The sequence below is a fragment of the Phascolarctos cinereus genome, unplaced genomic scaffold, assembly GCF_003287225.1.
Source record: "Phascolarctos cinereus isolate Bilbo 61053 unplaced genomic scaffold, phaCin_HiC Scaffold_8;HRSCAF=390, whole genome shotgun sequence".
NCBI lineage: Eukaryota > Metazoa > Chordata > Mammalia > Diprotodontia > Phascolarctidae > Phascolarctos > Phascolarctos cinereus.
The window spans coordinates 68,940,836-68,952,696 of NW_027556291.1; the positions used below are offsets into that span (position 1 = coordinate 68,940,836).

Below are 11,861 nucleotides of genomic sequence, written 5' to 3' on the forward strand. Positions count from 1 at the left end.
ATACTCAACTCAGAAAATGTTAAGCAAAAGAGAGCATCCACTTGCTGTCCAGAGACTTTCTGACGTAGATATGGGCACTAAGAGTGATGATTCAAGTAAGGAGGAGACTATGGCTCTAGTATGTGGCAGAAAGGACAGCTAGGTAGTGCTGCAGTGGGTAGAACACTGGGCCTGAAGTCAGGAAGACCTGAGTTCAAATCTGGCCTCATATACTTAAAAGCTTTGTGACCCTGGGCCAGTCACTTAACCCTGTTTGCCTCAATTTCTTCATCTGTAAAATGAGCTGGAGAAGGAAATGGCAAACCCCTCCAGTATCTCTGCCAAGAAAAGCCCAAATAGGGTTGTAAAGAGTGGACATGACTCAACAACAAAACACAGGGCAGAAGAACTGGACCAAAAATCATATCTTTTCTTCCATAGAACTGGTACTATTGAGACTTCTAAGGCACAGATACAACAGAGCATAAACATACTGATGCCAATCCACCCCTGCTGTCAGCCTAGGTGTAGACAAACAAGTCAGTCCATGCCATTTAATAACTCAAGTGTAAGAGTAGAGGAGCTGATCAGATCAGTCACTAGACTAACATATGATGTTGTAGGTGCACCTGAAGAAACAGTGCAGGATTCCCTATGTCATATGTGCCTTGCCTATGTTTATTGCTACACATGTTAAGTATAACATGTCTGGGTATACTTGCTCATTATTTGGCTGTTAAGTTCATGTTTCTATGTTTTGTGTTATGTTCATACTATAGCAATGTCTGATGATTGCTTTGTGTATTCACTAATGTTTTTAGTTAAGTTGTATTTTTATTTAGGCCTATTGGTAATATTATTGCTGAAGCTGGCTAGCTTTGTTTTTTTAATCATGCTTTGCTTTATTGTTTTTTATTACTTGCTCTGTACCATGGATATGCATGTATTCTTGACCTGTGTATGTGCTAGGTCCTGCATGTAACATCTCACTGTAGTACTCTGTCAGGTGATGCTCCGTATCATGTCATGGCTATTGTATGGATTGCTAATGCACATTTGTTTTCTTTTGCTTTCAATGGTATACTTGTTTGGTTGCCTGGGGTGCCAGGAAAATTGTCCTTGTTGTTTTAAAGTGCTCATGTTTGTGTTTATGCTATATAGTTCCCGGTTTCAAGCTTGCACCCCTTTTGCAAGGGACTACAAAACGTTTCAGCCTAGGGGAGGAATGTAACCTAGCCTGGGGTGTTTTCCATGCTGCTGTATATATGGAAGAAAACGTGGCTCCAGATCACCTAAGAGAGTACTGACTGAGATATGACAATAAGTACTTGTATAAGGAAGGTGGAATTGGTGCCAGATCGTCTTGGGGAAGAGACATGACGGTTCCAGAGACTCTTTGGGAGAGACATGTCGAGAGAGAAGCTGCAGACATGTAGAGGAAGCCAGCTCAACATTTCCCTGATTTCCAGCTTGTCTCCCTAGAGACTGCAAAATGGACGTCTCTGGATGAGATCAAGCTCTCTTGGTTGGAGCTGAGATTTCATCTCACCCTCAACTAAAGAGGTCATTCAAGTACCACCACAGGGTAGTATACATCTATAATCCCGGACACCAGGGAGGCTAAGCCTGGAAAATCTCTTGGGCTCCAGAGTCCTGAGGCTGTGCTCATTGAGTGTCTACACTGAACTCAGCATTAATATGGTGAGTTCCAGGGAGTGGGAAGCCACCAGGTTACCTAAGGAGGAGTGAAACAGCCCAAGTCATAAACAGAACAGGTCAAGGCTCCCATGCTGATCAGTAACAGCACCAGGCCCTCGAGTAGTGCCTGTGCTTCCAGCTTGTGAGAGATAGGGAGATTCAGTCTGAAAAGTTGCTTTTTAATTTAAAAATTAAGAGTTCATTCGCTCATATATTCTTTGATATAGTTTAATTTGCATAACTTCTCCAATTTCTGTTTTCTATTTGCTTGGACAAGTCTACTTATTCACTGTTTATTATCTATGATGGTCTTTTGTGTAACCAGCATTTGGTGAGAAAGAACTAAGCTGGCAAGTATAATCTAAAGGCTAGCTTCCCCCTTAAGAGTGACTAGAGTAGGGGCAGCTAGGTGGTATAGTGGGTAGAGCACCTGCCCTGGAGTCAGGAGGACCTGAGTTCAAATCCAGCCTCAGACACTAACTAGCCGTGTGACCCTGGGCAAATCACTTAACCCCACTGCCTAGCCACAAAAAAAAGAAAAGAAAAGAAAAAAAGAGTGACCAGGGCAACAGCCTTCCTTCTGAACCAGACTTAGAATCCTATACTACCAATATGTGAAGACAGATAGATATAATTTAGCCCAATATCCTTCTTTAAGATAGTCAAAGGAAGGAGTCACGGCCTTTCTTCTGTTCCCTTCAAAAAGGAAATTGCAGTCTCACTTGGAGAGGGGGAGTCAGATCACAGAGCCATGTCTACACATTTAGATGACCCATGTGGTTATCCCTATCTTACATGACTATACATATCTCACATGGGCGTGTATATCTTACACTCTCATGACAACCCATTCTGGTTTTGGATAGTTTTGACTTAACAACCTTTGTTTACATAGAAACTAAATCTGCCTCTCTTCAGCTCCCCACCCACCCACCCCTCCTGCCCGAATTCTCCTCTGGGGACCAGGCAGCCTCAGTCGAATCCCTCTTTCACACTACGGTTCTTGGAATTCTGAAAACCAGCTATCATGTCTCCCTAGGCTTCTCTTCCTTAGGCTAAGAACCCTAGTCCCTTCAAATGGCATGGTCTCCAGGTCACTCATCATCCTGGTTGACTTCTAGACCTATTTCACTTTGTCTGTCCTTCCTAAAATGTGATGCCCAGAGCTAAGCAGAATATTCCAGGTGGGAGGGACCTTAAAGGCCATCTTGTCCAAGCTCCTTATTTTATAGAGGAGGAAACTGAGGCCCAGAAAGGTTGTGACCATGTTATACAGGGAATACATGGCAAGGTCAAATTTCCAGCCCAGACCCCCTGACTCCAAATCCAATGCTCCTTTCCATCACACCACACTTCCTCCTCAAAGTCTAACTCCCCTCATTTTATAGATGAGGAAACTGAAACATCCTAGGGGAGTCTCTTGGTGATCTGGGGCTCATTATGAGGATGAGCCTTCCCAAATTTGCCTAGGATTCCTCTTGAATATATGTATTCAACAGCTATAGCTAATTGGTAGTATAGCTCTTTCTCATCAAGTTAAGTGACTTGCTCAGATTCACATAGTTAGCAAGTATGTGAAGTGGAAACTGAACTTAGGTATTCTTAACCCCAGGCCCAGCACTCTATTCACTGTTCCAGCGAGTTGCTAAAATGTCACTGAATGTCCCCACATGCACTGGTCACAGTATTCCCAACTTTGTGATTTCTGTTCTCCCAATGCAGGCAAAACATATGAAGAGTCAAAGTTCTCCACACCCTCTCAGTTGCCCCATCGACCAAGACAGATCCCCTTCCACCAATGATGAGGGCTACCGCGGCAACCCCAGACAATCAGTCAGCAAGATTAGCCGAAGCCTCCAGAACAGCATCAAATATCGCATCCTGTACTTGTCTGAGCAGCTAGAAGTGGAGAAAGCCAGACGGGATGAGAACACAGTAGGCTATCTCAAACTAGTGTCCAAAGCTCACCGGCACCAGGCCATTCGCATTAGACAAGCCTTCGAGAAGGTGAACCAGCGCTCTTCAGCCACTATTGCCCACATAGAACACAAGCTCCAACAGTACCACCAGCAGCTCCAGGAAATGGAAGAGGGGAGAAGGCCCAAGCGCTCATCACTGAAGGAAGAGAAGGCCAAGAAGAGCCAGGAATCCGCTGATAAAGCCCGTTTGGTGGAGAACCCGAAGACCAGAGCAGAGGAATCCCAATCCACAAATGCCCTGGATATCTTAGAGAAAGATGTGCTGGCTGCTGCCTCCCCCCAGGAAAAATCCTCAAAGAAAGATAGCTTGGGCCGGCAACAGAGCCCACTTTTCCTGAACGTCAAGGAAGAGCTAGAAGATATAAAAAAATCCCATAGCAGACTTGAGCTATTTTATCAAGCCCTGAAGGAGAAGTACCTGACGGACTTGCAGCTGATTATCGAGTCTCTTCACGAGGACAAATATAGGTAAGGCCAAGTCCTTCAGCTTCGTCTGCTCATGGCCTTAGCTAAAGGATAGGCCATTTTCTTTTACGGCCCATCAGCCAGACAAACACGAACTCATGAAATGTCAGAGCTGGTAGGGACCCAAGACATGACTTAGAAACCCAAGATCTTAGCTTACAAAGGCATCTTGGAAGTCACCAAGTCCAACCCCCTTGTCTCATGTATGGGGAAGCTGAGTGACAAAGAGATGCAATGATGAGATCCAGAAAGGCCTAGAAATTATCCCCAACCTAGTCAATGACAGATTCAGAACTAGAACCCAGGACTCTCAACTCCCAGGGAAAGGCTTTTTCTGCCTTCCTAGACTGCTGAGAATTTTCTCCTACAAATTTTGAAATATATTTAAGGATACTATTACTTTGTAGGCAAGCCCACAGGCTGACAACCCTGGGGAGCATCTAGGTAAAAATTCTTTCTTTCTTTTTGTAATTTGCATCCAACAACAGCAGAGCCATAACTAGGATTTCTTGTGCCTTGGGCAAACTGTCTTCAGTTGAGTAGGAACAGGAAGGCATAGAGGAGTTTGTCTTAGACAGTAATAATAATAATAATAATAATAATAGCATTTATATAGCACTTTATGTTTTGCAAAGCACCTTACAAATGTTTCATTTCATCCTCACAACTCTGGGAGGTAGATCTTATTATTAACCCCATTTTACAAGTGAGGAAACTGAGACAAACAGGTTAAATGAAGTCAAGGGACTTACCCAAGGTCACACAGCTAGTGTCTGGGGCTGGGTTTGAACACAGGTCTTCCTGACTTCAGGCCCAGGGCTCTATCTGCTACACAACCTACCTACCATCTGAGAGCTTCCTTTTAAACTAATTAGACTTTCTAATCAGGTGCTAAACTAGTTTCTGAATGTTGCAGGACTGCATATGCTATTAGTACCCTCGAAATTTAGTGCCCTGAGGAAAAGCTCTGCTCATCTCATCCTAGTTTCACCTCTGAAGTATAGCAGGTAATGGATGCTTCAGGATGATTTGAGGATTGCTTCTCTGCCCTGCCTGGACCACAAAGCCCATCATTTGATATAGTCACTTTTCTGGGCTAGACAACAAAGGGGATTTGCTCCAGTTAGGGAGCTATGAAAAATCAGTCAATCAATGTCTTTGTTGAGCACCCTTCTCTAACAAAAAGATACTTGGACCTGGAGTCAGAAGACCTGGATTAAACTCCCCGAATTTCCACTTGGACAACTCACTACCTTCTCTGAGCCTCAGTTTCCTCCTCTGTAAAAAGGGGATAGACAGCCTCTAACTTTCTTTATAGCTTTAAATCCTCTGATCCCATCTTCTTACTTCTGTGCTACGTCCTGGGGATCTTTAGCTCTTGCACACAAGGAGCTAATGAGGTAGTTAGGGAGAGATCTAGGAATCAAGATTTGTTTAAAAAAAAAAGAACAAAGTGTTTGTTGAATCTACAACATGGAAGCTAGAAGGCTGAGTAGAAGTGTATGCTCAGGGGCAGCTAGGTGGTGCAGTGGATAGAGCACCAGCCTTGGAGTCAGGAGGACTGGAATTCAAATCTGGTCTCAGACCAAACAGTTGACACTTACTAGCTGTGTGGCCCTGGGCAAGTCACGTAACCCCAATTGCCAAAAAAAAAATAAAGAGAGAGAGAAGTGAATGCTCGTGTGAGTGGTTTAGACTCCAAGGGGGATTGGATTTCAGGGATACCAGAGATCAGTAGAGGGTGGGATAACCAAAGAAGGATGTGGGATAAGTTGTAGCTTCAAAGCTGGTCATGTGAACAGATGGATAGGAGGGAAGATTCCAGGTGAAGGATGATCTGAGCATAGGATCAATGATGACAGCCTGACCTCTGACTCATGGCATCCAAAAGCCAGAATGTGCTTAAGAAATTAGCATCTCACTGGTTCTCTGACTCCAAGAGTCTTTACATTTTATTTTGTTTTGCTTTTTGCTGAGGCAATTTGGGTTAAATGACTTGCCCAGGGTCACACAGCTAGGAAGTGTCAAGTGTCTGAGGCCAGATTTAAACTCAGGGCCTCCTAACTCCAAGGCCAGAGCCCTATCCACTGTGCCACCTAGCTTCCCCAAATTTTTTGGTTTCTTGATAGGTGTGTTGGATTCTCTTTTTGCGAGGCAATCCAGAGTTAAGTGACTTGCCCAGGGTCACATAGCTAATGGGTGCTGAAAGTCTGAGGTCCGATTTGAATTCAGGTCCTCCTGACTCCAAGCCAGTGATCTATCTTTAAATTTTATTTTATTAAAAGTGGGGAAAATTGGGTCAGCTAGGTGGTGCAATGGATAGAGCACTGTCCCTGGAGTCAAGAGGACCTGAGTTCAAATCCAGTCTCAGATCAGACACTTGACACTTACTAGTTGTATGACCCTGGGCAAGTCACTTAACCCCAACTGCCTCCCCCCCCAAAAAAAAAAAAGAAAAGAAAAAAGAAAAAAAAAGTGAGGAAAATTATTTCCCCCCTATGCAATGAGGGGAAGTGCCGGGTTTGGAGTTTGAGGAGCTGAGTTGGAATTTTGGCTCTACTACTTTTGTGACTTTGGACAAGTCATTTACCTTCTCTGTGGCTTGTGTTTCTTCCTGTGTAAAATAAGTGGGTTAGACTGGATGAGGTCTAAGATCCTTCCCAGGCTGAAAGCTCTTCTCCTTTGTTTTGTATGGGGAAATGGATGCTGGTTGAATTGGGTCTCCAGAGGCATTTTAGAAAGAGGTAGGGTTTTAGTTGAGCTTTAAAGGAAAGAAGAGAGGGCAAAGAGGAGCTCAAGTATTTTCCAGGCCCTGAAAAAGTGAACACTGTTTCCTGATGTGATGTTACCTTTCTTTTTCACACACAAGGCAAAAGGTGATTGAGGAACAGGTCAATGACCACATGCAGGGGCACCTGAGTGAGATTTCCCATATCAAAAAGAACTTGGCCTGCACTGAAGAGAAGATGACCTATCTGTCCTATGACAGAGCCAAGGAGATATGGGTGAGACCTTTGGGGAATGATGGAATGGGAGGGAGAGAAATGCATGCCATGGCATTCACTTCTAGGAGAATGGAGCACAGTGACCAAATACAAAGACTGAGTACCGAAGCCAGGCATTGTTCTAATACACAGGTTCTAAAGCCAATCCAAATATTCTAATACTCCAAAGGGTCTGGAACCCCCTGGTGGGAGTCACCACTCCACTGATGCAGGTGGCAATGCCTGCTATTCAGGGGAGTTCTCTGCAGGGGCCCAGGCCCTCCCTCAGGTCTTCTTCCTATTGTAAGAAGGCCAGTGTTTATTTCTGCGCCAGTAAGGCCTCAGCCTTCAGTATACTTACTGTTTTCCATTAGACCCACTTTAGTTTAATGGGTTACAATATTCTATTATTGTGATAGGAGGTGCAGGCTAGGTGTACACTTCATAGGCCTACAGAAAAGTGGGCGATCAGTTAATTCACCAGCTAGGAAACGCAGAATATCATTTCGGCACCAGGTGGCATTATCCTCAGGCCACCAGCCAAGTGGTTGGTTACGTCAGAGGGTATTGAGTACATGTGGACTGGCTTTTCCAAAGACCACATTACCCTTATTTCTCACCAGGGGGCGCTTATCCTAGAAACTCTTAGAAACTCCTCCCTGCATAAGCTCTGGACCAGATTCAATACAGATCTAAGGGTTTGTGAAAAGTTAGGATCAGAGAGACAGAAACAGAGACAGATAGACAGACAGAGAGACAGACAGACACACACACACACACACACACACACACACACATATATATATGAAATATATATATATGGAGGGAGGGAGAGAGAAGGAAAGAGAGACAGAGAGACAGAGACAGAGACAGACAGAGAAAAGAGCAGGAAGGAGGAAGAAAAGAGAAAGAGAGAGAGGAGAAAAGAGAAAGGGAGGTAGAAGAGAGAGAAAGAGAAAGGGAGAAGAGAAGGAGGGAGGGAGAAGAGAAAGAGGGAGGGAGAAAAGAGAGAGGGGCAGGGAAAGAGAAAGAAGGAGGAGGGAGAAGAGAGAGACGGAGAGAGGAGAGGGAGGGAGGGAAAAAAGAGAAGGAGGGAAGGAGAAAAGAGCAGGAGGAAGAAAAGAGACAGAGAGGGAGAAAAGAAAGAGGGAGGGAGAAAAGAGAGAGAGGCAGGGAGCAGAGAGACAGTGGGGGGAAGGAGGGAGAAGACAGAGAATGGGAGGGAGAAAAGAGAGAGGAAAGAGAGAGAAAAGAGAGAGGGAGGAAGGGAGAAAAGAGAATGGGGGAGAAAAAGAGACAGAGAGAGAAAGAGAGTGGGAGGGAGAAAAGAGAGAAGGAGTGAGGATAGAGAGAGGGGGGAGGGAAAAAAATGAGAGGGAGGAAGAAGAAAGAGAGAAAAGGGGGGAAGGAGGGAGAAAAAAAAGATCTCTTTGACATATACAAATTATAAAAAATTGGCTCTGGCTCTCACTCTCTGGCTCTGCCCCCAGCCTGCATTTGGGAGGGCCCCTTCAGTCCTGTGGCCTCTCTGTATTTCATATCATTTCGTGAGCAGTCTATACTGCAGCCACGCATACTTTTACTGTACAAAGAATATGAATGAGATGCTTGTTAAGGGTTACCCTAGGAAGTGCTCAGCTCAATTACTTTTCCCACCCATTCTCCTGACCTTTTCCCAAAATGGAAAACTTTTAAAATTCCTTCTGGGGATGAGGGTGTGGAGGGTGTGAAAGGATTATGTGCAGGAGTTATGAGTCTGGCACCTCTTTTCAAGGGTCAGTGACCTTAATCAGCCCAGAGAAAGAAATCTTGTAAGGGAGGGGCTTTGTCCGCCCATCAGCTGATCCGGCTTTCATAACACTACCCAGTCTGGCGCCCCAGAGACTGGCTTTGCCCCGGATCTGACTCATGCTAGCACATACTGCCTCTCAGAGTCCCGGTGGGCAGCGCGCATCTTCGCTCTGGGCCTGGGCCTGGATCTGAGCGCTCCCACTATCTACAGTGACATTTGTGCCCCAGAACATCATTCTGAACCCGGAGGCTGATCGCCTGCTGTGGCCAGCATTGCAGACAGAGCTCACAGTCTGCTTTTCTCCTTCTCGCCAATCTGCGCCCCCAAACTCACAGCCGGAAGTCTTTTCAAGGGCAAAGGAAATAGGAACTTGAGAATTATTAGGTCCCTACGCACACATACAGCCTCCTTTTAACCTCCCCCCTCCCCCTCGTCACCAATCACCTTCCCCGTCAGCACTTTAATGAGGGTATTTAGGAACACTTGCTTTGTCCCCAAGGCCAAGGACCTGGAGCCTGTATAATCAGTTCGTTTCAGACTGTTCCAAGCCCACAGATTGAATTCCTAACCCCTGCTGTTCTGGTACAGACCTTTGCTTTTAACCATGGAGGGAATTCTTAGTATAGAAAGGTTTCCTTTAAGAATATAGCTCCATAAAAGACAAATATGTACCAAAATATTTATAACGACTCTTTTTGCGGTGGCAAAGAATTGGAAATTGGGAAATAGCTAAACAGGGTGTGGCATATGATTGTGATAGAATTGTTCTCCTGGTAACAATTAATACAATTAGGAGAACAATTGATACAACAACAATATTGTAAGGAAAATCAGCTGTGAAAGACTGATCAAACCGATGATCCACCACAGAGGGCTGGTGATGAAAAATGTTCTCCACCTCTATAAAGAGCTGATGAACTCTGAGTGCAGATTGAAGCGTATTTTTCCTTTATTTCTCTTTTCTTTTTTTTCAGAACATGGCTAATGCAAAAATACATTTTGCATGACTGTGTATGTATAATGGGAATCGTATTTCTTGCTTTCTCAATGGGTGGAGGAGGGTTAGCGAGAAGGAGAAAATTTGGAACTGAAAATAAAAATTAAATTAAAATCTAAAAAAGACAACAGCCCCATCTATAACCTACAATCTTTGACAGTCGCTAAGAGCATTGACAGGTTAAGGGATTTGTCCACCCATGTGAGCAATGCGCTGAGGCAGGTCTTGAATGCACGTCCTCCTTCTGTCCCCAGCGCTTCTTAAACGCACATGGGGTCTCAACCCACAGTTTATGAAGCACTGCAGGTGCTGTGGATACAAACAGTACCCTAAGGGTTAAAAAGAATATTAAAGTTTGCTTTTGCAGTACTTTGTGAGGCCCCTCCTGAGCTTCAGGGTGTCCTAAAGTCCTTTTGCCCTTTATCTTGAAATACCACAAAACTTCTTCTAAGACCAAAGAACTGTTTTTTTCTTCCTCATCCTGTGTCATAAAATTTCCCCTGTCTTCCTTATCCTGTCCTTATCTTTAACCACCACAAAACCCTAAAACTACATCATCACTCTGAAACCTCTATATAAGCATAACTCCTCCAAATATCGGGGCCTCAATTAGCTTTCTTGCTAAGGAGACCCGTGTTGCTTACACGTTAAATAAAGCTCCTGAATTCTTTCACACCCAAACCGCTCTCTCAAACTTGACCTCAACAAAGGGGTCTAGAGTGAAAAGAGTTTAATAAGCCCTGGACTTTGCCCCTAAATCCCTGCTGGATCGGCAGGCCCCCTTGCTCACAAGGATGAGAACAAGAGCTGAGTCCCAACAGCCTACTCCTCACTGATGAAAGGCCAGGGAGCAGAGAGTGAAGCCCCACTGTTTGTCATCATTTCTCTTGCATTTCTCTGCATTCCCTCTGGTCTCTTTCCTCTTAAAAGGAAAATGTGCAATTCGATTCAATTAAATGATTGATGGCCATCTTTTTACTTCCTTCATTTCCCAGTGACTCCCTCACTCCCAATGGAATCCTCCTTTGTAGCAAAGTACAACTAAGCAGAACAGATGACCATATTGGCTGCATCTAGCGGTGTATGCCTCACTCTGTGCCTGTTGCCCACCATATCCTAAGCTAGAAGCAGCAAGCACGCTTCACTAGAAGTGCCTACAAGTAAGCAACTATGAGAACACTCTTAAGTGTTCGTTAGGTGCTCTCTAAGAACTCAATAACAAAGAGGGTCTTCTGACATATATGCATGTATGTATGTGTGTGTATTTTTGTCACCCTCAGGAGGTGATACGGACCTTTCAGAATCAAATTTCCAAACTGGAGACCCAGCAGCAAGTAGCCCAACTAGAAATAACTGAGAAGCCCAGAAGCCACTCCCAAGTCTTCCTAGCCAAGTTCATGAGCTTGATCCTCACTTTGACCACCATTCTCCTCATCTGTGTATCCACCATCTGCACGTCCCCCTTTCCTTTCATCAGATGTCGTCTCTGTTTCTGCACCATCTTCCTGCTCATTGGGCTGGGGATGGTCACCTGGCAGAAGTACTCCATTCTGTACACATATTGGCATGAGCAGATCTTATCGAGATTGAAATTGTATTATACAGACTCCAGGCCTCTGATGAGTTAAGCTTAAAGCAGCAAGACAAGTCTCTTCAGCCTGGGAATGCCTGCTAGATGTCTCCTTCAGGAATGGCCTGTCCTCTGTTCCTTCTTCCTGCTGCTATGAAGTTTTCAAAAACTCAATACTTCTCCCCCAAGTTATTTCTGCTCATGCTTCCTGACCACCTTCCCCCAAAATGGGTGATTCAGAGAAGGGATGGGGTTTTCTACTGTCTACTTTCCTTAGTGTTTAAATATTAAAAGCTGAAAAGTAAGAAATCCATCTCCTTTGTGTTCCCTAGTGCCTCCTCCTTGGACTCGTCTTTGCTTTCTGTTCCACCTCTGCTCTGAGAATGGGATGACCTTG

The 11,861-nt window shown here is 44.6% G+C and overlaps 1 protein-coding gene across 1 annotated transcript; it reads left to right on the forward strand.

Annotated features, from left to right (window-relative positions):
- Positions 1-3,393: 3,393 nt before the first annotated feature.
- Positions 3,394-11,672, forward strand: TEX28 (testis expressed 28). The gene is made up of 3 exons (XM_020977304.2): positions 3,394-4,124; positions 6,991-7,126; positions 11,175-11,672. Exons 1-3 carry the CDS (start codon positions 3,394-3,396, stop codon positions 11,520-11,522), a joined length of 1,215 nt encoding a protein of 404 aa, XP_020832963.1. The 3' UTR covers positions 11,523-11,672.
- The last annotated feature ends 189 nt before the right edge of the window (positions 11,673-11,861 follow it).

Coding starts and splice junctions, on each gene's coding strand:
- TEX28 (XM_020977304.2), top strand. CDS start 3,394: ATGCAGGCAAAACATATGAAGAGTCAAAGTTCTCCACACCCTCTCAGT. Junction 4,125..6,990: donor CTTCACGAGGACAAATATAG/GTAAGGCCAAGT, acceptor TTCACACACAAG/GCAAAAGGTGATTGAGGAAC. Junction 7,127..11,174: donor ACAGAGCCAAGGAGATATGG/GTGAGACCTTTG, acceptor TGTCACCCTCAG/GAGGTGATACGGACCTTTCA.